At 40.8% G+C, this 27957-nt stretch overlaps 1 protein-coding gene across 6 annotated transcripts; it reads right to left on the reverse strand.

Annotated features, from left to right (window-relative positions):
• Window positions 1–223: 223 nt before the first annotated feature.
• On the reverse strand, window positions 224–27836 carry LOC146381579 (uncharacterized). Of its 6 annotated transcripts, none has more exons than XM_084937654.1 (21): window positions 26665–27836; window positions 25281–25369; window positions 25098–25151; window positions 24935–25015; window positions 24765–24853; window positions 24639–24675; window positions 24423–24547; window positions 21602–24148; window positions 21346–21422; window positions 19900–20035; window positions 19443–19500; window positions 16043–16146; window positions 15574–15776; window positions 15396–15483; window positions 13057–13134; window positions 12844–12884; window positions 12251–12334; window positions 8186–8243; window positions 5185–5258; window positions 4327–4390; window positions 224–467 (listed from the first exon to the last, which is right to left on the reverse strand). In XM_084937654.1, the coding sequence occupies exons 2-21, from the start codon at window positions 25352–25354 to the stop codon at window positions 373–375; spliced, it is 4167 nt and encodes a 1388-aa protein (XP_084793780.1). In that variant the 5' UTR covers window positions 25355–25369; window positions 26665–27836; the 3' UTR covers window positions 224–372. The 6 variants fall into 6 exon arrangements, with proteins under 6 accessions (XP_084793780.1, XP_084793779.1, XP_084793777.1 ...); XM_084937653.1 differs by having other exon boundaries at window positions 15574–15779; window positions 21346–21419; window positions 26665–27835; XM_084937651.1 differs by having other exon boundaries at window positions 15574–15779; window positions 26665–27835.
• Window positions 27837–27957: the final 121 nt, after the last annotated feature.

The following is a 27957-nucleotide window of genomic DNA, read 5'->3' on the forward strand; positions in this document are numbered from 1 at the left end:
GATTTGAAAAGGAAAATGAAACAAAATATTTCCTGCCCTTATCTGACCTGGCACAGTAAATCTTTTGTGCCATTTTATTCCCACACAGCGGCTGTTCAATAATGCAGAACATGTTGCAGTTTGCAAACCATGTTCAGGAAAACTGAACAGGCATTGTCTAGTCCTCATAGACAGCACTGACATTTGTGCTTTAAAACCGGAAGAAAAACTCAATTCAGGCCTCTTTAGTCGAGTACTTTATATACATCATATAATGAGACACACAGAAATATGTATAACAGGTGGATATTTTGGAAAAACAAAAAATGGAACAGTTAAATTCCCCATAAGAGGTCATAGTGAAGCCGTGGGAAGATCTCTGGGTTCCTTGGGTTATGTTCTGTAGCTGCTGTAATTTTGAAGGGTGTAGGTCGCAACTGTATCCAACAACCAACCACGGGTTACAACAGTAGCTTGTTTGGAAAGACCTGCAGAGAGGACAGATGTTAATGCCTTCTAAAGATAAAGTATTGAAAGTGTGAACACGCATGATATGAAACAGGACATGAGTGTGGTGTGGGTGTAGGGTTAGAGCAGGTGAAATTCCAACAAAAAGCCTTCGAGGGCTTATAATGTCTCCAACTTTTACATCTGTATGGTTAATGCTCTAATAACAGTAAGAGCTAGCAGTTGAAGGAGAACCAGTATTCATATTTTAATGCATGAGGCTTGTATTACTCTACATTGTCTCCATTTTCAGCAAATGTCATGAAAAGATCTTCATGCAGTGTAATAGTCCAGCTCTCAGGCCTTTCTGACTACCCTAGCCTTTCAGCGGCTAAGTCCCAAACCAGCTGCTACTGCTGAAAATATGGATCTAGAAAAACAAACAAACATGAATATATAATTTCATTTGTTGAAAGATGCCACATTCACTATTAGGAAAAAATAACACTGCATTTATCTGGGACTATTTTCAGCTGGGGAATAATTGTTAAGCATTTATGAGGGGATGATGATGCACTTATTTGTGTGTAGCTCAAGTTTTTAAATTGTATCCACGATATGTAAGGGGTTAGGTTCCAGCACACAAACCCTGTACAGCTGTAGTCCTCTAGTGAAAGCATACACTTAGCGACCACTCTATTAGATACATCTTGCTAGTACTGAGTTACCTTCATAACTGCCTAAATTCTTCATAGCACAGATTCAACAAGATGCTGGAAACATTCAGAAATGTTGGTCCAAATTGACGTGATAGCGTCACACAGTTGCCGCTGATTTATGAACTGCATATCCGTGATGTGAATCTCACATTCTCCCAGATTCCAGTGGTGCTCCTTCGGACTGAGATCTGGTGACCGTGGCCATCTGAGTACAGTGAACTCACTTTTACGTTCAAGAAACCAGTTTGAGATTATTTGGGCTTAAATGATGCTCGGTTGGTATTATCCAGCCTTAATTGTGCCAAGAAATCGAGGTAGCGTTTTTCTAGTCTACTATTATGTAATTGTGGTGAGTTAGTGTCAAATATATATATTTTTGCTCTTGGCTGACAGCAATTGCACTTGGTGCGGTCTTCTGCTTCTGTAGACTATCTGGTTTGAAGTTTTATACGATCAGAGATGCTCTTCTGCACACTTTGATTACAACCAGTTTGGCCATTCTCCTATGATCTGATATCAACAGGGGATTTTTCTCCAAAGACTGGACATTTCCTGTTTTTTTAACCATTCTCTGTAATTCCCAGAAATGGTGTGTGGGAAACTTCCAGTAGATCTGGGACTAACAACTCTGCCGCATTCAAAATCCCTTAAAATAACCCCCGCTCCCCAACCCTCAATTCTGATTCTCAGAAATCCGACAAAACAAAATAACAGTCCTTAAGTCAATGTTCTGTACTTACATCCCCAGATAAGGTCTTTTCTAACACATGTCTATAAATGCTACCTTTACACCCATGAATTATAGAGGATGGGTGACTGAGAAAGGCAGTGATTTCAATCAGTGGTGCCCAAGCAGAGGATAGAGGACGATACATAGCGGGGAACGAGTGGAGGAACTGCTCGTTTACCTGCTCTATAGGTGCCAGAGGACATGGAATAGAAAAAGCTACATTAAATATGTAGAAGTGCAAATTAGGATGCTATGAGGAGGGAAACGGGGTGTTACTTGCTCCCCTTCTCTTTCAAACTGTCAGCTCTCCTCATGCAACATCAGCCCCTCTGTTCTGTGACCAATTTGTTTTGACATTCCCCACGCTGCAATCTGAAATTTACTCTTGGCCATTTCTCTGCTGCTCAACTCCCTTCACACATGCTTCCCTGAAAAGTCACTCTCCTCGCTCTTGTTGGGGACCTATCTCATTTTGGTTGGCAGCATCTGCCATTTTCACCGTTCTGTCGCTCTCCAATTGGTCCTTACGGAAAAAATGCATTCGAAACCGCGCACTGATGGACAGACAGGTGCGCTGACATGCACAGCAGCCCCGGATGTCTGTGCTTGTGGGGAATATTCGTTCATTACAGTGAGTTTAGATACAAAACCTCACCCTTAGATAATCTCATACCCAGTCATCAATGTAATAAATTGATTTAAATTCAAAATTTATTTGGAAGACTGAATAGGATAGCATCGCTGTTAAAATGAAGATATTTTGGGGATGGCAAACCTGCAGTAAGATCCCCCACCATGCGGGTACACAAAAAAAGTTTTTAAAAGCTGCAAAATTCCCCCAAACTGAGCTTTTCAGCAGGGCATGAGGATGCTTAAGACCAGAACTGTGTGAGAGACTAACAGTGCAACAAGCAATGGGTCCGTATTAGGATACTATATCCACGTAAATTAAACTAAAGCTTTTTGAAAGTAAGAAACTTCTTTTACAGTGTAACGTGCATCATTCAGAGAGCTAATGTGTTTTTGCTTGTGACGACACCAACTATTTCCTCCTGTAGTGGGTGTCATTTACTCTCTGTCTCTATGGTGCTTTCATGGGTTATTTTTAAAGCCTAACCCTTTTGGCAATCATCAGTAACGTAACAAGATAATGATTAGACCTTAGTAATGTGTACTGGCTAGCACTGGCTAACTAGACATCATCACCCTTTGTGTCTCTACAATCAGATTAAATCTTTAGTTAATATTCGGTTAATTGAATAAAATACTTTTATTTTGAAACAAACAAAAGCTCGCTGGTAAAATCTACTGTAACTCGGTCACAATAGATTATAAGTAATCAACAAACAGCCGGTTCCCAAATGATTGCATTACACTTTTTCACATCGGCAGTCAATTTCGAGTAGCGGCGACCAACTGGTTGCCCGTTTTCAATCACAAGCCAATTATATAGGTCGTTTAGAGCAAGGAAATCTGTTTCCTACAACTTCAGATTGATTGATGAAGCTTTGCAAACAACTGCTATTTCATTTTTATTTTCTTTTTTTAAAATGCAGCTAGATTGCCATCATGTCGTAATCCATCAGAGTCAATTTGCCCTGATGAACCAAACTCATCTGTAATATGTCTGGAATGGGACTCAGTTCCACTGGTTTCCATCTGTCCGGCTGCAACTACGTCACTATCTGTCACTAATTTCTGTTTCAAATCTACGAAGTTCCGCAGGTGGACTGTGAATGTAAGCAGCTATTGTGAATATAGCCGTTTCACACCCATTTCAAACCCAACAAGCTCTTTGCACACTGTTGTAATACACTGCAGAGACTAAATCATCAGCTAAATTAACTGGAATGCTAAATACTAGTTACAGAGAAAAGCCAACTTTCAATAAATCAATAAATAAAACTGTAATAATAATGATTAATTCAAAAGGTTTTTGTTTTGTTTTTTTTCCATTAAGAAAAATGTTTGTCTCTTTTTCTTTTTAGCATTTGAGCATAATATTAAAAAACAAAAACAACTGACTCCTTGGCACAAACTCATTTTGTAACGTGAAAATCTTTTCCATCCATTATTTGCCTACAAAATGTGTCATCACTTGGTGTCACTTCTTTGTTGCACCATATCAAGGCTTATGAAATCTCATCTTATATAATAACACAAAACTATATTAGTACACTGTGTGTCACACACAATTCTTGTCTGTCTCTGTAGTAGCCCGAACCCCTCGGTGAGGCTGTGTATGAATATGTAACCCCTGTTACGGGGGTCAGTCTAATCTCTGTCTTCACGACCTCTGTGTGTGGAAGCATGTAATAGACTATGTGCTTGTGAGAGAGACAGAAAGAAGCCAATTAGGTTAAAATAAAGTGAGTTATGATCAGATCAGATATTAAAAAAAATTATTAATTAAAAGGTGAAAATTTATTTTTATTTCCAGCCAAGACTCACTGTTGTAAGTTGAAGATGATGACTCTGGTTTAGGCTGTACAATGACGAGCTGCCGGGACTTCTGCTGAACAAAAGGAGTAGAAAAAAATAACCATTTCTCATCATAAAACGAAGCACAAATAGAACAAACAGTTTAGTACTTACAATCAGTCAAAATGTTAAAGCGCAGTATTTTTATCCTTGCCTGTCGATCGATCTTGTCTGAAACTTTCTAAATGACTCACGGCTGATTAAGCAGTGACTGTGATTACTGCATCTCTGACTGTCAGTAATAATAAATGTTGCCTTTTTAACCATAATTAGTGTCACTTCTGCTGAACAATTGAGCATTAATGTGCCATTTTCAAAAATGAAATTAAACCCAGGAGACAAATAAGAGGCACTAATGCAGCTTTGTGAGACAAAGAGTTGCTCTGGGAGGCATCCGCTTTACCGAATGCTGCCTGACTTGTACCCGTAATGGAGCGCATCGCGGGGATCGTAAGTGAAACAGAGACATTAACGCTGAAATTTCATATACAGGAATTTTTTGCCTTCTCCCTCCCCTCACCCCGAACCAGTCGTGGCAGATGGCTGCCCCTTTCCTGAGCCTGGTTCTGTTGGAGGTTTCTTCCTGTTAAAAGGGAGTTTTTCCTTCCCACTTTTGCCAAGTGCTTGCTCACAGGGGGTCGTCTGGTTGTTGGGGTTTTTTTCTCTATTATTGTAGCATCTTACCTTACAGTATAAAGTGTAAGTCATCCTAGATCTAGTTTTAAACCAATCTTAAGATACATTTTGAAGTAAGAGAGGAAAGCATGAATTTAGAACAGCAGTGGCTCTTTGTGGAGTTTATAAGTGTGAGCGGCTGGACACTCTTACCTGTTTACCATCGAGTAGAAGTGGATCTTTCACTACAGCAGCTCCACAGAGCTCCACCATCCACTCCATTTTATCTGTCGGAAACACATGAAAATGTCTGTATTTCAGGAAAATGAAAGATGATCAGATCTGCTTTTACTGCCTCTAACCCCAAGGGGACACACAGCAGACCCATTTCAAGCTAAGCTTTACTTTGATCAGATGGACAAACACAGGTCAGCGGTTCACTCGCTGCTCCAGATTCATTTGTGCAGTTCACTCGGTCAACACACATTTAACTTCATTCAGAAAACGGTGTTTATATTCCAGCAGCTCACAGGAAATACCACAAGTGCCATCAAAAAGAGCTCCTCTTCCTGGGTACGTTCATTCATGTCAGGAAAACACTGATGAGCGTCTTCTGCGAGCTCTAGATAACATCAATATGTATCAACCCGAGTGGTTAAATAATGCATGAAATCCCAGAAGAAAACAGCTCCGTGTTTGTGCCATGTTAAAAAAAAGAAAAGAAAGTCTTTTAAACGACTCACGCTAGCTAGCAGATGTCAACCCATTAGCAAAGCTTCATCGATCCAGCAAGCAGCGGGGAGGATGCGGCAGGAGCACTTTTAGAGCCCCAGGAAGAAGGAAAATGAAGAATGCTACCTTCAGGGGTTTTAAGCAACGAGGACCCCCCTGAGACCTTTACCCATGATCTCTCTCTCTCTCCATTCAACCACGTTGAAAGGGAAGAGCCAAGAATTATGCTGTATGAAGGGCAACCGAACTGCTTATAAGCTTGTGTTGGGAAGTCATAAACAGTTTAAATCCTTGGCACCAAAGTTATAAACCTCTTACAGAAACTGCAAGACCATTCTGGAAAAGGAGTCTTGCAGACGACTTTGTCCATGGTTGAAAGCTCATTTCCACTTTCTGTTCAGAAATAATTTCCAGACTCCATAGCAACTGCTGTGCAATGTGACAAAACCACACCAAAAACATCTCACACGACTCCTAAGTACGTATTCAACCCACCCACACGCTGGAATCACTTGTCATTGGGTCTCCAGTGCTGAAATGACAGAGGTTAAAAACGGCACAGGTTTCAAGCTATTCTCAGTGTCAGTCAAAAGCTGTGTGAGCTACTTTAATTGTCCCTCTCCTTATTGTCTTCTTTCTCCCGTGTATCTATCAGAGTCTTGCAGAACGGAGGCATCAATAAGATGGAATAAGGGCGGCCGAGAACAGTATTTCTTGATTGAGAAAACAACATTGCAAACAGCAAGATGGAAACAATGCAATAAAACACCACCTGAGGTTTTCAGTCAACTATAAAAAAAGAAAGTTTTAAAATCTTTGTTTTTGCAGCCAGTAATTTGAGGCACCATGTGGGTGTTGCATGCCCTGTGGTGTTTTAGAGCTTTGTTCCTGAATCAACCGGAAACAGAAAATAGAAATAGAAAAGTGGAGATGACAGTTAAAGTTTGCATAAATTTTAATGTGCAAAAGAAAAAAAAAATGCAGGTTCATTGCACAATGAAAATTCAACTTCTCTGCAAAGCACGTAAAATGCATGAGTCAAAGTGTTTGTGTGTGTTTTTTCTATCCAGGTATGTTTTTACTGCATTGGCAGTGTGTTTAGGATCACTGTCATACTGTACTGTATTTTTCGGAACATAAGGAGCACCGGGTTATAAGGCGCACTGTCGATGAACGGGTCTGTTTTCATACATAGGGTGCACTGGATTATAAGGCGCATTAAGCGAAACAAAACAGAACTTTACTCAACTCATTCTTCTTGCTTCCTCCACTTCTATAACATTGACTCATTAATGTTGAATTCTATCACAGCTGCTCTATTCCCATGTTGTTCCAGTATATTAATGACTAACCTCGTATTGTGGATGGATTATCTCAGTTGTTCTCCTGACTGAAGTTTGGTCCGTTTACAGCCTCCTGCCATGCGATTGCATTTGTCTCTAACCATCAGGAACCCTCACGTTAACTTTTATCGAGGGGAAAAAAGTTAGCGTTCATCCTCCAGCTTCACTGTGTTTATGTTATGCTAACACAGCTGCGTTGCTTGCGATCACGTAACACATCATTATATACCAGCTAGCCCAACTTCAGTAACCCTACAAACGTCACAGCTGTTTAGTTTTCTGTCTTTATTTATGTTGGGAGTGACAGCAGATTTTTTCAGAAATCTCTCAGTCAGAACATGCTATATCATTTTTAGGTGGAAACTAGCGAGCTAACTTCCTGCTAACTTCTAACTCCATTAAATTTAATACATTCTGTTATCATGGGTGCCTGGATGTTAAACTTAATTGTTACACCTGGTAAAGATCATTTTATTAAAGATGAAAGAATTTAGACAGTTTTTAACTCTCAGTGATGCTGCAGTGTTTGTTTGACTTTGGGACCTGAAACGGACAGAGTTTTGGACCCAGATTACTCCGAGTCCGCAAGGCTCCTGACTACGGTAACCGTAATGCTCCGACAATCCATCAAGCGGTGCGGCTTTGTAGCTTACCGAAGTCGTACTAAAACATTTTTGACAGATTTTTGAGCGCCCTGTGCGACGTAAAATCGGTTCGAGGTCAGTAAGCAGAATTCATACATAAGGCGCACTGTTGATTTTGGAGAAAGTTAAAGGATTGCAGAAGTGGAAGTGCGGAAAATACGGTAGTTACCAGTCAGATGTTTTACAGATGGTATTGCATGATGGATCAAAATCTGTTGGAATTCGTAGCTCCATCACTTTTGACAAGATTTTCAACACCACTGGCCCCAAACCATCACAAAGCCTCCACCGTGCTCTTTGGCAGCAACTAATGAGGAGTGGTTTGACACTTCTGCACAGTACTGTACTTTTTGGCCACTCTGGAGCATGTCTAACAGTGTTAGAGATATATATCATAACACTGCCTGGTTTGCATGTTCCATTTTAACCCTAAATTTACTGCAGTACACAGTAAGCATTCTTTCTGGAGATCTCATGTTACATCGTGTTTCTTACCTGCAGTCATGTCTGTAAAAGGCCCCTGGAAGCAGATGCTGAAGCCCTTCATGAGCAGCTGAAAACAAAAGGAAGACTTAAAAGAAGGATAAAAAAGCTGCTTTAAAATGTTTTCAAAAATATGTCGAGTAAAGCAAGTAAAGAGGACATTTACTCAGTGGATTTAACCTTCAAACAATGCTTAACAACACTGGATGAGAGCAGCCAACACTGCTATTACCATTACAGCTGAGTGTGTTTCTGAACTCTTCACCTGTGTAAAGGGTTACAGTGGTAGTGCTGAAACACCTCTCCAAGCATATCCTGCAATTTACAACACCTATTCCTCACTTACTGGGTAAAATAAAGCCTTGAGACCTCGTTGATTTTTTGCCCTCACTGTAATACAGTAAATGAAGTGATGAGTAAAAGAGAACAGTGCAAATAAAGCTACCGTCACCGAGGTAATATCACACTTAAAGGAGGCAAAGAAAAACGAGAGGCTCGACACCAGGGACACGCTGTTTTATCACACTCAGGGTCAATAGGCTTGCTTGAAATGGGAATGTAAACTTGTTTCCTTGAACTATGATAACCACTGAAAGGAAACTCATGACACGGCCTCATCTACAGCGTGTGGCAGAACGGAAGTGTTTGAAAGATAAATGTCCGAGCGACAGGGGAGAGAAATACTAATTTCTCACGCTTCCCTGTACGTCCATAATCATCATTGGCCAGAGGTGCTCGGTGAGATGAAAAAGTGTTTCTGTTACAGATTTTTAATTTAGACAACAGCTAATGTCCTTCAGGAGGTATTAGAGTGTGATAACAAGCACACACAGGCACACACACTCACGCAGTTTCTTTGACTGATTTCCAGAGCGTTCTGGTGACAGACTCCCCGACTCTCCATTTCATCTGTTAGTCCGTTTGTCACACTAGTGCAGGTAACAGAAAGTGAATATGAACAGGACAATCTGCCTGGCTCCATCAAATTGCCGGCACGGCGCACATGCCACTTAAATAAGCCTGAAATTACTAGCTAATTCAATTAGCAGAGGTTCTTCAAAGGCAGTGATACGGCCAACATGACATCTAGCCATTTCTAATTTTCCCCCTCAGTGGCAACAGTAGTGGTCCTGCTGGCCTTACACCAAGGGGAAAATTACAATTAGCTCCTCACAACAGGGTCTGAGCTAAGAGGCTGGTGCAACACGAGGAAACAAGTTCAAGTGCTGCTTGTAATTGGGCCATTTTATTTGATTTTCCTCTCTGAATCACAGACTATTCTTTGTGGACTAACACTGTGCTTTTAAAAAATACGAGCGCAGTGGTAACTGCCGATAACAGCAGCAGTTAATGCGCCGATTTGCTGTTTTCGCTTTGTTTTCCTAAATAATTGTTGTGTTCTAAAACAAATTTGCTTCATCCAGTCAACATGTTGACATGCTGCAAAATCTCTATAAGCTACAGTAAAACAGACTGATAGAATGGAAAGGCATTGGTGGGCCAATGAACTGAACAGATGAAGAAGGTGCGCATCTTCATGGATATATAACTAATGAAGCTTTGAGTATTTTAAAGGCAGATTTAGGGAGGAGCAATATACCTGTGGTGCGTGGCAATGGGAAAAAAAAAAAAAGTCCATGACGGGAAAAAGTGCATTTATATAGTTAGGCAGTACATTAGAAGGTATAGCTTAGATTTTCAATGCTATGTAGATGATACCCAGCTTTATTTATCCATGAAGCCAGAATGCAGCGTGTCTTAAAGACATAAAAGCCTGATGACCTCTAAGTTTGTGCTTTCAAATTCAGATAAAACGGAGGTTATTGTACATCGTCCCTAAAAATCGTAGTAATCTGGTATCTAGCCATGTACCTTTTCTAGACGGCATTATTGACCTCCAGTAACACTGTGAGGAAAGTCAGAGTCTTTTTTAACAATGATATGTCCTTCAGTGTGCACATTAAACAAATATGCAGAACTGGTTACTTGCATTTGTGCAAACATTAGAAAATAGAAATAGGGGAGGAGACAACTCAGTAGGTAGAGTGTTTGCCCCATGATCGGAAGGTCGGGGGTTCAACTCCACCGAATAGCTCCCCTGAGGTACCCCTGAGCAAGGTACTGTCCCTACACACTGCTCCCCGGGCGCTGGATTGGTGGCTGCCCACTGCTTCACTGAGTGAATCTGTTAAATGCAGAGAGAAATTTCCCTACAGGGGATTAATAAAGTATACAAAAAAATCCTGTCCCAGTGTGACTTAATTCATGCATTTATTACTTCTAGGCTGAACTACTGTAACTCATTATAATCGGGCCGTCCTAAAAGCTCCCCAAAGACTCTTTAGTTGTTCCAAAATGCATCAGCTAGAGACTAACAGGGACTAGAAAGACAGCACGCATTTCGCCTCTTTACTGGCTCCCTGTTAAATCAGATTGAATCAGTTGAATCAGATTTAAAATCCTTCCCTTCATGTACAAGGTCTTAACTAATCAGGCCCCATCTTATCTTGCAGACCTCATACTGTATTACCCCAAGAGAGCACTTCGCTCTCAGACTGCTGGTTTACGTGTGGGTCCAAGGATATTAAAAAGTAGAATGGGAGGCAGAGCTTTGAGGTTTCAGGCCCCTCTTCTGTGGAACCAGCTCCCAGTTTGGATTTGGGAGACAGACGGCATCTCTACTTTTAAGATTAGCCTTAAAACTTGGATTTTTAATAAAGATTACAGTTAGTGCTGAATCAGGTGACCCTTAGTTAAACTGCACTAAGTCTAAGCTGCTGGGGGACTTCTTATCACGCACTGTTTCTTCTTCTTTTTCTTATTCACTCAGAGAAATACCAATTCAATCTCTGGTTCTCTTCCATAGTGTGTCTCCCTCCCCTCACCGTAACTGGATCACAGCAGGTGGCTGCTCCTCCCAGAGCCTGGCTCTGCTGGATAATTTTTCCTGTTAAAAGGGAGTTTTTTCTTCCCACTGTTTCCAAGTGGAATTCACAGGGAATCATCTGATTGTTGGGTTTATTGCTCTATTCTTGTAGGTTCTTCACCTTAGAATATAAAGCGACTTGAGGTGATTTTGTGCTATACAAATCAAACTGAATTGAATGCATTGCAGTTTCAGTGAGCATGCAAATTATAATATCCAATAATTATACAGGTAATATGATATAATGATCATCCAAAAATAATCTACAACTAAAAAAATCCTGTGGAGCTATAAGGCTATGTTGTTAACAATCAAGCACACATAGTAAAAAGCTATTGTGCCATTCATCAATACCATTTCTCCTCAAAAGTAACAATAATGTAAAGCCACATACTTGACCCTACCTGAAATCTTTGTTATGCACCTCTTTAACTGTACCTTTTGTAGCTGTACCGCTCTTATCAAAGTTTCAGAGTACTTTTAGATTTTCTTTTAAGCCTCAAGCTAAAACATCCGTTTTAAAGCTATAATATTAATTTTATGTGGCATAGGACTGCACAATTAATTGAATTTTAATCTTGATCACGATTTTAGCTTTCCACAATTAAATCAAGACGATCGACTGATATTGCTCCATCAATCGAATGCAAAGCACCGCCAGATCACTGCCTGATGATGTGCCTGCATATGCCAGTCACAGCTGTTCCCCTGGAGACGAAGGTTTTCTGGATAGAAAGTAGCACTATATTAAAAGACTGCTTTACAACACATAATAGTCCATTAAAACTAAATTCGGATGTCTGGCACAGCTGAAACGAAGAGCTTGTCCCTCAAAGCAGATCATTGTGTGGAAACACTCCAAACAACACAGCAAATGACAAATAATATGCAAGGACTGCTGGACGAGGATGCCTGCACTGCAAAGGAGCACAACTCACTGACTCAAGCCCCTGAAATCGCACCAAACAGTATAACAAATGTATGAATATTCATATTGTTGTCTTTTGTATTGAATTGTAAATAACTGGACATGAGTTATTATTGTTTGTTGACAATCCATACCACACTTGATCTATGAAGCTTTATGATCAATTTCTATTTTTATTATATGAGTATATTTATCAGTCCCCTTCAGTTAATAAAGCACTCACATTACTGTCTTCAGTGGTCCGAGCTCTTGAGGGGCCCTGGTGGTTGGGCCCATTCACCACATCCCCTCTCACCTCAAACGGACTCTGGTTAAGAAGAAAGCAAAAAGACTCAAATAGGCAAACATGAAGCTCACAGTTAGCGTCAAAATTTTCGGCTCAGTTATTTTCTATTTTCATTTTTGTTTTAAAACAGCCAAGTGATTATTCAATCTCAGGACTGAATTTAAGCACAGAGTCTGTTAAGAGTAATTAATTTCTTCCCAGAGTCAGGTATGCTCTTATGAGTACACTGAGCATTCTTCAATGTGACAGCAATCAACTTTTAATCGTAAAGAGTGCATTTCTGTGTTCATGATATAATGCTTCTTTTTTTTCCCTAAAACTGCCCCAGTGATGGATAAAATGACTTGAAATACCGATACTAAATGTAGCCTGGCTGGATTGCTAATGGATGGTTAATCATTTATGGTGGTATATCACAGCAAGCCACAGCCAGAGATTCATCATGTGGCCTTAATTCAACATCGGGACAAACACAGATGTGACTGTAAGCCACCGCTGCACTGATTCAACGAACACACAGGCGAGCGTACCTCATCTAAGACTTTCTTTTGTTTGAAGCACTCAGAAATCCCTACAGAGAGAAAAAAGAGCAAAAAATTGCGAGCTTATTATCTGACACGCAAAAACTTTACTGTGTAAAACACCCTTTTATTCCAGCCTACCTTTTCATGCCATGCTGTTTTTTAATATTTAAATTTAGACTAATTACTCTTAACTTATTAGTTAAGTTAAGTTATACTTACACTGGAAACTCAACACCCACTTCCTGCCTGCAATTCCCAGGAAGTATTTCAGTGTGCGCTCACATACCAGCTGTTCATCTGGCAGAGAGAGAAAAAGAGCAGACGCATGAAAAGAGATGCAAAATACGAGAGCGCTTTCATGAGGTGATTGTACAAATACACCTTATACACTGTAAAATTGACCAAGTATCTTTTAAGGCCTACAAGTCACAAACTTGGTAAGTATGAGTCCATGGGGCTATACGAGGGGCTAGAGATGCTCAGCTGGCTCCTTACTACCAACTGAGCATCCTTTGAATACTATGGCCTACCTGAGCCTTGCTGACATGTCCATTTCTTTATGACCGCAGTCTATCCATCTTCTGATGGCTGTTTCTAGCTGTATAATGTGCCATGCATCAAAGCTTAAATAATCTCACAGTGGTTCCTTGAACATGGCAGTTCACTGTGATCAAAAGGCCCCCCACAGTAACTAGATTGTAATCGAATAAAGCAATATGGCATGTGATGAAATGGGAGATTCACATCATACATGTGCTGCCAACCAATCTAACCCATGAAGAGTTCAGGCAGTTAAGAAGACAGAAGGAGGTTGAATGAAGAACCAGCGAGTTGTACCTAATAAATTGACCAGTGAGTATAAAGGTTATTATATGTTATTAAGGTTATTAACTGTCTGTGCTCTTGGACGCAACGCTAAAAGGTTTCTGTTGCAAAACAAAGGACAATATATGGTTATAACTTCTGCTCACTCTTGCCAGAAATTACTTTTTTAATATGTTATCATTTGCAGTATTATCATTATCACATTTAAATGTAATATGGAAATCCTGGTAAAGTGTTGTAAACAAAGTATAGTCATTCTTTTTCATTAAAAAAATAAGATTAACTGATGCCCTATAGTTGCAGTCACACAAGACGTATTATCTCAAAGCAAATGTAATCAGTAGCAGTGTTGCAGTGCAACTCAATAGACTTACAACACTTTGCGTTCCAAGTTATGAGTTATTTAGCTACTTTTTAATAAGCAACCAGTTAATTCTAACATTTTTTTCCTTTCCTCTGTTCTTTCTGTTGCCACAAAAAGGATAAAGCCTGATGCAATCCAGCTGCTCTCCAACTAGTGTCAGTGCCCATGTGGCTCCGCTCACGAGATTTGCAAGGAGCCATTTCTTCTAATATTTCAGATTCATGAGTGAAAAGGACAAGAACAACATCACAGTGAAATTCAAATGGCGTCTGGGTGATAATAAGTCAATAAGTCTTTCAGGCTCACAAAGAGCTCACTTCAAGTATGAAGTAGCACTTTCAAGCTAAGAGCATCTTCACAACAGCTCCAAAACATCAACAGTTAGGTTTTAGTTCAGCAGAGTCTGGTTAAGTGGCGAGACGAGATGCTCCCAGTCTGAACTGGGAACGAGGTAAAGTCAGTGTACTCAGAGGTAGATTCACAGTAGACTGTACACACAGTACAACTGAAATGCACAACCTAACGTGTGCAAAATGACTTAAACACGTTTCTTTTCCCAGTCGAGAATACTGTTACATAATTGCTATTAAATGGCATAAATCGGGAGACCTAACAACAAGAGGAAGCCAAGACAGATCAGAAGTCAGATGGTCTAACAGGTGAGTCAATACATTCGTGTCAGTGCGTGCACAGGAAAAAATGTCCAACTCTGGCTCATTCTGATGATTTAAAGGAAATCAATCTGCAGCTTTTCTTCTCTTTTCAAATCCGTGAAAGAGGCAGACAGAAACTTTTTAATCCAGGTAAGAGTCAAAAATGCCCATTACTGCCAGTTCTTCTGAGAAATGCATTTTAAAGACTTTAAACATATTTTCTACTAATGGCAGTAATATGAGACCTCCTGCTCCTTTCCCAAAATTTAACCATAAAGATCAAGAGGCCTACGATTCCTATTTTTAGTTGCCCAGGAAACCACTGCAATTAAAAGGAAAAAAAAAAAAAAAAAAAAGAGGACTTCTTAAAATGTGACAGTTAATATGGTGCTTTGGAGACAGCGAGCTTTGAAATTAAAAATAATCTATCAGAGAGGGTAATTAGCAACTAGCGGATAAATGGAGGAGAGAGTGTGTGGGGTGGAGAGAAACAGAGAGCTTATCTCCGAGGAGCGCTTTAAAAGACGCACGAAACAAGCTGTAACTACACGTAGAAAGAAAATGTCCTTTTCTAATTGCAAATGTTCTTTTAGAAAAAAAACACAAGAGCTAGAAACAACTAAAGTAATGAGGATTTAATTGCTCTGTTGCCTATCAAGCCAATTTGTCCAGTGGCTTCCTCTGACTCTAAAAGGAGAGCATGTGACTGTACTTACCTGTACGCATGATGACATGAGTCACTTCTGGTGTTACCTGGGAAACCACACGGGCACCAACTCTCTTGGCAAACTTTTTCACCATAATCTGTTGGCAACAGCGTCATATCAGTTTATTTATTCTAAAACTGACTCCGTTTAAAAATCAAACAAACTGACTGATTGTCTGAAAGGTCACCTGCTCATTTGGGCCCAATCCTGATGACACAAGCACCAGCTTAGCTTTGCATGCGTCTTTTGGAGGGCTGTTATTTTCTTTGTCTTCTTGCCCGTCGGACAGAGAACTGCTGTCCTTCTGAGTCTTAGCTGCTGAAGTTGAAGAAGGTGTTTTGGGGACTCCAGTGCCTCTGACACCGACCCCTTTATGCGCAGACTTCTGCGCTGCTGGAGAGAAAAAACACAGGACACACAGTCACCTGACCTGACCCATTCCTCTTTCACCACTTTTGGTGATCCTTCATCAGAGATTAACCTTATCAACCACAGTCAGGCTAAATCAAACTCACTCAAAAATAAACTACAGTAATGTCAAATTGCTCCTTTATGTTCATGTGGTATTAAATGTGCAAATAGAATAATGAAGCTATCTGAAAAAACATGTTTCTACAGTTCACTTCATATCGATCCAAAACTACAAGCAGCCTTACCCATCTGTGTGTCACCTTCAGGCTCTGACGGGTTGGGTTCGGGAACACCTTTGCAATCAGATGGTTCTGGGTTTAGGTTCGATCCCGCTTCTGGAACATCTTTCCTGCAAAACAGATGTGTCTGTAAGCTTGGCATGCATTGGTTTTAACTTTACATTCCCTGGAGTTTTGACCTGCATGTACAGTACTGTGCAAAGGTTCTTTGTATTTCGCTTCCAAAGAGCCAGATTCCAGTCTAATAATTTAAGTGGTCTTCAGCAGTACTTTTCCAGACTTTCTAAAGATCTATGAACATTTTTCTTTGGACCCTGGTTGCTATTTTTTCCATTCATTTTGCATTTGGTTTTTGTATCCAGTTGCGTATCCAGAAGATAATTGTTACACACTGTTGGATCTGTGGATCGCTGCATATTTGGGATGCACCGATTGTGAAAGTTTTGATTTCACAATCGGTGAATCACAGAAGGTGTAACAAATTGTTACATTTGAAATTGTTACAAATTCAAATGTAACAGAAGGTGATTGTGTAATAAATTGTTGCACAATCACCTTCTGAATTTGCACAGTTCTTCCCCCATAAAACTGTATTTCCATGTGAGTTTTCGTATGTTTCAATAAATCACTGCACTTTTTCCCATCTCCTATAATATAATACACATACTACATATACACATATAAAGAAATCTGAAGCTGCTCAAGACTTTTGCACAAAACTGAATTAGTACCGCACGTCTCGAGTGCCTGTTCCCCTTTGAATAACACTCCAGTTCTAATTCCTAGCAGCACTTTAAGTTTGGGACAAAATATCAATATTTTCCTCATGTGATGAGACTATGATGGCAGCAAATATCAGTATTTTTATTAAAGCATGCAGGCGCTCTAAATGGATACCCAAGCCCATTTAAATGACCAGAGTCACTATTCATGTCTGCTGATGGTGAATCTTACCAAATGAATCAGGACAAAAATAAATAAATAAAAGAGCTAATGGGAGGGAAATGGTGAGACGCGGGGCAGAGCTAAGTAACAGAACTGACATATCATTAAAACTGAACTCTTCTCCTTCAGTTACACAGATATTGTGATATTTCATAGATGACTGCCTTGCAATGTATTCAGCAGAGCACTATATCATGCACGATGCATTATAATATCATCAGTTACCCAGGATTCCCAACTCAGAGCACTTCGCTCTCGCTCTGCAGGCCTACTTGTTGTTCCTAGAGTATTTAAAAGTAGAATGGGAGGCAGAGCCTTCAGTTTTCAGGCCCCTCTTCTGTGGAACCAGTTTCCAGTTTGGATTCGGGAGACAGAAACTATCTCTACTTTTAAGATTAGGCTTAAAACTTTCCTTTTTGCTAAAGCATATAGTTAGGGCTGGACCAGGTGACCCTGAATCCTCCCTTAGTTATGCTGCAATAGACGTAGGCTGCCGGGGGATTCCCATGATGCATTGAGTTTTTCCTTTCCAGTCACCTTTCTCACTCACTATGTATTAATAGACCTCTCTGCATTGAATCATATCTGTTATTAACCTCTGTCTCTCTTCCACAGCATGTCTTTTATCCTGTCTTCCTTCTCTCACCCCAACCGGTCGCAGCAGATGGCTCCGCCCCTCCCTGAGCCTGGTTCTGCCGGAGGTTTCTTCCTGTTAAAAGGGAGTTTTTCCTTCCCACTGTCGCCAAAGTGCTTGCTCATAGGGGGTCATATGATTGTTGGGTTTTTCTCTGTATCTATGAAGCGCCTTGAGGCGACTTTTGTTGTGATTTGGCGCTATATAAATAAAATTGAATTGAATTGAATTGAACTCAACTGCACGCTACAGCATAAATGTTGATCCAGGACTTGACAAAGAAAGAAAGTTGATATCAGTGACGCATTCTTATATAATTTTCAGCACAGCTACGCTTTTATTCTCCAAAATGAATAAAGTTGGTAAAGTTTCCTTCCTTTGTTTTCTTTTGGGTTTATTTCTTCACTCAAAGTCTCTGGCAGAGTGCCTGCGTTAAAATTACCTGCACCAGCTCACTGAAAACTTAGACTGCAGTGCCAACTAATCTTTCCAATTTCACTACTGCAGTTCTGGAATATGTGCTTTTTAATTTAGAACTTGTATAACCAAACCCCTCTGTGTTCTCATCCACCATTTCTCCCACTCTCTCGCCCAAAGGACAGCACGTAGAACTCTGGGAGGCGAGAGGTTGTATGTGTGTGTCTGTGTGCACAATCAGGCGCAAGAGATAAATTACTGTGGCAATGCAAGTTTCCCGCTAAGTGCTCTAAATGACATATAAGATGCAGTCAGTAATGACTTTTTTATTCTCCACAGCATAAGCAGATTCTGGGTTCATTAGTGAGATTATCTGCCTGTCCTCTTGAGATGCATCACCCTCTGAGAAGCACCAACACACGTATACGTGCCCGCACACACACACACACACTCGCCAAATTTCTCCTTCAGTTACAGACTGAAAGAGGCCAATTACATGCTACTTACTCCAGTTATTGTACTGGCTAATATAGATGTATTGAAATATGGCTCCTTTTAAAATCTATAAACAATATGTAGAACCCTCTAAGGAAAGACTGCAGCGCGGTGAGGCGGACGTATTTAATTACACTAATTACTGAAGTCAGGTTTGAGTTCGAAGATTGTCACATGACTGGAGGCCAACATTAGGCGAGATGATTGGTTAATTAGGCTGCTGAGCAAGCAAAGAAAACCTTCTGATGTTATGACTCATAATTCCTCCTGTGTCTTTCACAGACAGTGTTTTATTTTTTTATTTATTTATGTAGTTATCCTTTTTCACTTGCCAGCAAAAAGTTACAGGAGCTGCTCAGACACAAAGACACGTCAAAATGTTGCTTTAACGTTAACTTATAACACAAAGGTACTTACACTCACACAAACGACTGGTATAAAATCAGACCATCTAAAGCCTCGGCTGTTTTTAATTACCAGGTGAATACAACGGATTAAGAAACCAGGAACTCAGGAAAACAAACAGTTAACATGTGGAACTGGTTTCTAACTTTCTAAGAGTCATTTAGCTGTGATATTATCTGTTCCTCTAATCATTTCCTGTAAAGACGGACTTAATGTCTTTCAGCTTTCATGAGGTCATGGTGGACAGGGGTTAAAATAGTGTTTATTTGTGGTTTTTGCATCATGTCTATTGTTTCAAGGAATTTTTTTCCCCATAAGTATAAGAAACTGAGCAAAATAAATCAGAAACACTGACTTTTTCAATGCTATTGTGACTTATCTTACGACTTTTTGCCGATCTGTTTGTTTAGATCAAGGAGATCTTATGAGGAGGGAGTAAAACTGATTGTGGGTGTAGATATTTCTATGCAGCAGCACTGAGCAAGTCTATTTTTACAATCCTTTACTTGCCTGTCTGCGGCGTGCCCTGCGTCCTGGTCACGAGGAAGCTGTCTGTGAGCGTCTGGGCCTGCAAACACAATATTTATATTACATTTTATGACTTTCAATACTTCAAAAGACAGAAAAAAGACTTTGTTTCGGGCATACTTCAGATTTCTGTGTTCATCAGTTTCATTTTATCTACAGAATATTTCCTTTACAAATTGTCCAGCATGTTTTGGCCAATAAACGTCAGAAAAACTGTGAAAAATGCCCATCTTCATCTTACCAAACCTCAAATATATTTAGTTTACTACCAGGGGAAACTCACTCAATCTTCATATGTATTTGACTTTTGAGAGTCGGGAATTAATCCGTTTTGGATATTTTTCCTTCAGATGCTGTAAACACATAATTATCTACTCATCTTTTTTGTGAACTAATCTTTTCATCTCTGAAAATAAGCAGATGCTTATTATCTTCTTACCCATGTCTCTGGTGCTCTGATGGGTTTGTGGGGGGATTTCTTTGGAAGGACTGCTCTCTTTCTCCTGAAGCACCTCTGAGACCAGGGCCATCAGCTTCTCCAGCCTCACCAGCTCCTTCTGCATTTCTATCTTTTGCTAAAAAAGAAAAAAAAAGGGGGGGGGGGAGAGAGCATATCAGCTCATAATTACAATTAAGTGACGCACAGAGGGGTAATAAGAAGAAAACAGAAATCTGCAATGCAGCATTTTACTGCATGAAATAAAGGGACACGTGCTGGCGGCATATTTGACGTATTGCACTGATGCACGAAAATAAGTGACAACTGTCAGTCAGTGACGAGGGACCCACACGCAGTCATTCACATCAATTAAAGGGCTTTGGTGGCTTTTGAGCCAGTGATCATCTATTGATGACTGTCAAATGTTTTCATGATTGAGCTCAAAAAGCAAAAGAGAAAGCAGGTGATGGAAGCTTTTACCACCAGGCCCCGTTTCCAACAGCATCACTACGCTGTGCTTTTGTTATTTTAATTTCCTCCTGTGAGTTTACACAGCAAGTACATTGATTATGTAAAAAAGACGCACTGCTAAACAACAGAAAAGCTCTGTATCCTCTGATGTGCGTAATCCTGAGCCCCCCACCCCTTCTAAACCCCAGGGCGTCAAACTTGAACTCCCCAGTCAAATCCAGTTGACAGATAAAAGTGAGTGCGCTGGAAGATGGATGGGGTAGAAAACAAGAATCATCTTCTAGGCGGCATTTCCTCTAACGTAAATGAAATGCAATTTAGAAAGCTGCTGAGGGGGACATTTTTCACTGAGCGAGGTAGTCTGTCATCCAGGCGGCTGACAGTTCGGTGCGGGAAAATGTGGTGGCTGCCCTCTATGGGACGTAACGTGAAGGTGCATCGCTGAAAGCACAACGGAGCCAGGTAAATGCTGAACAAGCGGAAGAGATTAGAGTGTTTAAAATAATGTCAAATCTCACTTTGATGAGAATAACAAGTTTCATATACTTTTCTTTTTAACATCTGGCACATTCATGCAGATATATATGAAACCAGTGAAAGGAATGCAATGTAAATATTGTATATGTACCTCTGGCAAAGAGTTTACGCGATCGGTTTGGTTTTCGTGTTTGTTTAGTTGTTAGTCAAAAAAATGAACTGACTGGCAAGAAATTTCTACCAGAGGTGGAGCGTGGCTCAACTTAGAAGTCGACGTGTAGAGCTGATGCGGATCCAGATCTACGTCTCCACTTTTTGGGAGGACTTTCTTTTAATTTCCATTGTGATACACAGCAAAACTGCTTTTTTAACCAGATCTTCACAAAGTGTTTTTGATGTCTTAACCAAGAAGAAACCATCAGAACATAATCGAGATCCAGATCTCCTTCGTGCATCCTGTGGAGAGAATTTTAAGATATTCTGGCCCTGCTCGTTTACCTGTGTAACAAGGACTTCGCTTGAAAACTGTGACGATTCTATGGTAACACTGGTGTCATTTACTGGAACGTCACCTGCTGGGAGAGAATAGGAGCTTTTTCACATCTTATAATGGAAAGATGTTTAAATTTTTGAAGCAGGAAACCACACAACAAGCACACACACATGCACTGGCTTAAAGGATACTTTGATACAAGCCTAAAAAAAAAACATTAAAACTTAAAAAAATGATTTCAGTTAAAGAGAATCGTCTTACATTCTTCTGGCGTGCCGAACAAGTCCACAGATGCTTGACTGGAATCAACGCAGTCGGGGCTGGGGCATGCAGGTGGTAACCGATCTGCTGCATCAGCTGTTCCCTCGCATCTGTCGTCTTCACTGGAGTCGCTCCGATTCTGATTCCGAGCAGAGGGACGAGCTGATGTTCCAAAGATTTGTGTCAGAGTGGGTAATTCTTCTTTGGATCCACTGCTATCGGACTCGGATGAAGGCTCCAGTCTCTGAGCCTTTCTCTTCCTCCTCGGCTTCCTATTGATGGAGGAGTGGATGCTGACCTCTCCACTACCGTTGCTGTTAATCTCTGTTTTGTGGATAGTTTGGACCGGTGACGCGATAAGGTCATCAGGGGTCAAAGAAGACTCTGGAACTGCCCTATGTTCAGCTGTGTTGACTGAGGAACACTTTAAAGTGGCAGGTGCGTCATCTTTTATCCCCTTCACATCCTCACAGTCAGCCCGACTCTCTGTGTTTTGAGAGGCTTCCTTTAGCTCGTCACGTTCAACGGCTGTGAAGCAGAGACCAGAATCTACGACCTGAGGGACCACAGAAAGAGGAGGACTTTCTGCATCACGTTTTGACTCCTTGTTAGGACTCAGTCCACTGCTAGGACTACTCCTGAAGCGACCTGAACAGTTTTGTTCAGAGATCAAGGCTTCCACTGCTACCGGATCTCGTTTCTCAGAAACAGTTATTCTCGGCTGGACCAGTGAGTTGGAAGGAGAGATGAAATCATAAGAGGACTTGCCGGAGTCTCCTAAAGCCTTTTCTGCAGATTCAACACCAGAACAACCTTCATGTTTCTTCTCTGGTTCTTTGATGGCGTCTTTGTCTGAACCGCGGCTGCTTTTCACGTCTGGACTTCCAAGATAGAAAGATTTCCTTTTAGTTGCTTTGAAGCTCTTGAGAAGTTGCTCCGTGTCGAGCTCACTGTCGTTCCTGTCCTCCTCGTTTTCTGTTTCGGTACATTTAGTTTTACAAACCGAGGCCTGTGACTGAATACTGTTTTGATTGTCACTTTCAAGCGTTGGCCCTACCACTAGCTGAGCAGAGCCTGAGGCAGCATTTAACTCTTTAACAGCTTCTGTTGGCCTCAGATTCGATGTTCTCTCAGCACACTCTATGTTTTCAATCTCTCCTATGTCTTCATTATAAACACATCCATTTTTTTTAGCTGATTTTACCACCTTATTTACATCATCAAGCGCTTCGCCATTAGCATGTTCCGGCTGCTTTGCCACACTGCTGTTTCCTTCAGTTGCCTTAGCTTTGTCGCTCGCCTGCTTGTGACCCCCCTGGACTTCCTCAGCAAACAGCTGAAGTCTTCTGCTTCTCCTACTGCTCTTAATGACAGGAGTTACTTGGTCCTCACTGCTAGGGTAATTCTCAATTTGAACCTGAACTTCTTCTGCTCTCGTTCTAATAACAGGGCTGGTTTCTCCATTTTGAACTCCAACGAGGACAAGGGGTTTCGGCGCTCTGGAGGGCTTGCCTTTTTCGGATCTTGTGTTTCTACCTTTCCTTTTGTCAGTTTTCTTTTGCTCACCACCCTCTGATTTTGCCCGAGCTTGCTCCTGTAAGTCGCTGTCTACCTGTTGCAGAACGTTGCACGTCCTTTTCCTCGTCTTCCTCCCCAGTTGTTGTTCTACATTATCCGGCACAACACTGGAAACGTCATCTCTGCCTCTGTTTTGGTGACTTTCTGGAAAGTTGTTTAACTCGTCCACATGCATGCCTGTATCAATTTCTGTCCCGATCTCCATCTGTTCTGCTGATTTACAAATGCCACTGCCATCATTTATTTCTTCTGTCATTTGCTGCTCATCCTCCACGTTACTTTCGTTTATTTTTGCAAAAGAAGCAAAACCGTTTTCCTCTCTAACACTGGAAGCATCTTCACTCTTCAATATTTCTTCAGCTATCGATGGCTCTGTAAAAACTTTAAGCAGAGGAGAGACGTTCCTGTTCACTCTTCGTCTGTAGACAGCCCCAAACACCTGCTCTTCAAGGGCTTTAGCCCGCTCTTGTTTCTTCGGATTCAGTTCACTGTTGCATTGCCTGATATCTATTGTCGAAGCGGAGGAACAGCTGTCAGAGTCATCAGAGTTTTCATCTGGTTTTTCTAACTCAAGACTTCCTTCAGCTGGAACTTTCATGAGCCACTCTGCAACTTTCTCTAAACTTTTCTTACGCTTATGGTCAAGGATCTTGTCGGGCTCCACATCTTTTTTCTGCTTCTTCCTCGAGGACTTTCTTTGGGATTGGTCTTCGTTTTCATCTGGAATGAATGATGAATAAAGGGAGGCATTCTCCCGGCTCCTTTTGCCTCTATTCCTACGCGTTTTTGAAGTATTCGCCACAACGTCTGACATTTCAGCTTTCACTGGTTCCCCGTTGTCTGTGGGGCTGGACATTTTCTTGTCAGACGTTAGTGGAGCATCACCAAGCCCGCTATCCAGAGCTTCATTTTCTGTCGTCAAAGGAGCGGAATCTTCAAGCCCCATGAGTCTTGCAAATCCATTCCGGGCTGTTACAGAAAAAAAACAGTATAAGAAAATCAGGTTCATTCGCAAGCTTTGATTAAGTCATATTCACTTCACATCCATCTCTTTACTTGACTCTGTCCTCTGTAAGGACTTTACACATATTTTTTTTTCCCAACCCAAAGAAAAAGGTGGTAGAAATGCTGATATCACACTGTGGGCAGCAAATATACACCTTAGTAGTGTATATTACACCAAAGCACTGGCAGTAATGTGAGTAATATGACAATTGATTTGAGGATTTGAGGAAGATTTCACCTGCAATAGTTGAGGAGCGGGATTCTGGAAGATCACCAAAGAGTGCATTTTGTTCATTGTCAATGTCAGTGCCACATGCATCTCCAGATGTCAGAGCTCCTTTAGTAGTTTCTGCACCTGTGACACTGGATAGAAGAAAATACGCAACGCTGTATCTGAGCAGACTGAGTCAATAAATGAGCGTTACTGTGAAAAATAAATCTTAATTGTTCCAACCCTGCACATCGCCCTTGCTGGGATGTTCCAGTGAAGTCTGAAAATGTATAGATGTAATGTTAACAGGTGACGTAATGCAAGCCAATTCCATAACATCATTTTATAAAGTCTGTGATATAACCTTACAGTTTGTGCCAGTGTCATGCTCATATGCTTGGATCATGTCCTGCAAACCAGCGACAAGTTTCTGAAACCCAGGGCTCTCCTGTAAGCTCCTGTAAGCAGAAAAACAATTACAATGAGCTTTCACGTATTATAATACATGTTAAAGCATCTGCATATATATTCTGTCCAACCTTTTGGTGACTGTGCTTTTACACACGGGACAGTTGGCTTTGTTTTGTTTGGATTTGTCCAAAAGTTTCATCATGCAAAATCTGGTAGAAAAAGAGAGCTAAAGTCATAAGCATGAAGCCTGTGCATATTTAACAGAAGCTTTTCAGTTAAGAAGACACTTACTTGCAGAATTGATGGTCACACTTAGTAGATACCGGAGCAGTCATTAAATCCAAGCTATAGACAAAAGAACACCTAAGTGAAAAAACAATCTAAATCTTGTAAAAAAAATAAATAAATACTACAAAAGAAGAAGAATTATTTTATATATTATTAACACAGGCTCTTATTCTAAATAATGCTCACCAAATGGGACACTGCAGAGTCTCCCAAAGCGCCGAAATCCCTTTCTTGACATCTGAGACTTTTGGGGTTTTCATGGTGATTCTAAAAGACTAAGAGATAAAAATCTGTGTACACATTACTGTGATCAGCATCTATAACACATTAATATCAAGGTCAGTTGTATCTATCCCTGTGTCAGAGAGGCATTCTCATGCAGGGTATACCCTGCTGCTCGCCCTGTGGCAGCTGGGATGGGCCCCAGCCCCTGCCGCGAATGGATGGATGGCACATTTAATCATGTGTTTACCATAAACGTTTCTCTGTAGCTCCACAATGTCTTCATACAATAAAAAGCAAAACACAACTAAAAAAAAGAAAGAAAAGAAAATACAAATGAACACAAACACAATTATTAACTGCAGGGCTGTGAAAATTTAAAGATTTCGACCTCACTTGTAAATGACCTGAGATCAGCAGGCAGCTTGTTCCAAGAAGAGGAAAACAGTAACTGAATGCACCTTCCGCACACTTAGATCTAATTCTGGGAACAGTTAAAAGATATGCCCCTGTTTACCTGAGGGTTACAGACAATGAGCAAGTCAGAGATGTACTGGGAGGTAATGCTGTATTCAACTGGGAGCCAATGAAGTGGCTTCAGTACTGGGGTAGCACGTTCAAGCTTCTATGCATGTGCAAGGGATTTGTCTGAGTCATTCTGGATGAGATGAAGTCCAAAGAGTTCTACTGATGACTCGGATGGTCCTTCAAATAAAATCCAACCTGCTTGGCATGAATGCATGGAGCCTACCTTTACAACCTATTGTTGACTGAATGTTTAACTATTCATTGCGTGTACTTTGCTCACTGTACACACAGCATGCACGGTTAGCTTGGCAGATATCTGGACAATAGGAGGATAGATTCGGTTATGTTGCAGAAAATCATGTTGTCTGAGACGCGATGTTTTATTTGTACTGGGCTCAGTGGAAACCGCACAACTATTTTCTTATCAATTGAATAAGTTATTATATAACTGGCACAAGTGCTTCAATTATACACAAAAAGTAGTCTGCCTGCTGATATTAAAGCATCATTACGTTGAAAACAGCGACCACGCAATGAAGCGGCATTGTGAAGTCAGTCAAAAGCCACTGATTACATATATTGGCAACTTTATAAAACACCGTTTAATGTTCGTACACGGTCGCTTAAAGTAGTTAAATCTCGACATCAGGCTGGCTAGCTGTCTCTGTTTTGGGGGCGTAACTTACATAACTAGCTCTGTTCTGAAACTTCTGAGACTCGGACAATCCACGAAAACACCCCGACAGACTAACATCTCATAAGAAGAAACAGATCGCGCAAGTAAATAACTGTACATATTCATAAATATTCCTAAAACTACCTGTTTTCTTGCAGTTTGGAGCCTCCAACATGAGAATCACCCGCTTCAGTTTTCCCGCAACTACCGTCTTCTTCTGCTTTGATTGAAAAGATGTTTTGCATTTAATGTAACAGCGCCCCCTATTTGACTGGAGAGTAAACCACACAAACGCACACGCACACAGCTGTGTTTCGCAGTTTTCCAGACTCCTGGACTGTTGGGACAGTATTCAAGGCAAATGAATGTGGTCACTAAGGAAGGAAAAAGGCCTTATAACGGTTGGCAAGACAAAGAGCTGGAAAGGATGTGCAGCAGGTTAAGTGATTGAAGATAGAGATGGACATGTGCTAACCAGTGAAGAGAGCGTGCTGAGAAGATGGAAGGTGTACTTTGAGGAGATGAAAAGAGAAGAGAAAGAAAAAGAGAAAGGAGGATAGGTCAAGGACAGTTAATGAATCATGAAGCGAAGAGGATTAGTAAGTAGAAGTAAGGGCTGCATGATGAGTAGAAAGGCATTTGTCCTGATGTCATAGCTGTAGAAGTATGGAGCTATCTAAGAGAACGGGAAGTGCCTGGAGTTATGTACTAATCCCGAGTTTCAAGAACAAGAATGTTGTGCAGAGTTGTAGCTGATGATCCATACGCTGAAGCTCTGGGAAAGAATTGTTGAAGCTAAGTTAAGAGGACAGCTGACGATCAGTGAGCAGCGGTATGGCTTTATGCTGAGAAAGAGCACTACAGATGCAATGTTTATTTTGAGAGTATTGATGGACAAGTACCTAAAGGTCAGAAGGAGCTGCGCTGAGGATTTGTGTACCTAAAGAAGGCATATGATAGTTTGCCGAATAAAAAACTGATACTGCATGAGGAAGACGGGAGTAGTTGAGAAGTATGTGTGTGTGATGCAGGACATGCATGAAGACAGCAAGACAGTGATGAAGAGTGACAGATGGATTCAAGATGGGGGATCACATGACATTGTGATCTGTATTGAGAGCAGGGAGCAGGTGAAAGAGAGTCTAGAGAGGACAAGGTATGCTCTGGACGGATGTTGGATGAAAATTAGAGAATGCTAGGGACAGGATGAGGAATCAGGAGTCAGATTATGTACTGTGGCCAAAAGACGTTTCCATTGAAAAACAATGTGTTTGTAACTTGCATGCTTTGGCTTTGAAAAACAGACTCTTAAATGCTATATAATATATTGCTGTGTAAAAGAGGGGTAGATGACAATCAGTTAAATTACCTGAGCAGAACTGTTTCTCAGCAGGTGGCTAAAAGCAGCAGCTTTTTATCCCTCATTCATTTACTTTC

Source organism: Perissodus microlepis, chromosome 8 (assembly GCF_051167445.1).
Source record: "Perissodus microlepis isolate ML-2025 ecotype Zambia chromosome 8, ASM5116744v1, whole genome shotgun sequence".
Classification (NCBI taxonomy): domain Eukaryota; kingdom Metazoa; phylum Chordata; class Actinopteri; order Cichliformes; family Cichlidae; genus Perissodus; species Perissodus microlepis.

Coding starts and splice junctions, on each gene's coding strand:
- LOC146381579 (XM_084937651.1), bottom strand. CDS start 25,354: ATGAAAACCCCAAAAGTCTCAGATGTCAAGAAAGGGATTTCGGCGCTT. Junction 25,152..25,280: donor ACTCTGCAGTGTCCCATTTG/GTGAGCATTATT, acceptor TTTTGTCTATAG/CTTGGATTTAATGACTGCTC. Junction 24,548..24,638: donor CAGCAAGGGCGATGTGCAGG/GTTGGAACAATT, acceptor TCTTCTATCCAG/TGTCACAGGTGCAGAAACTA.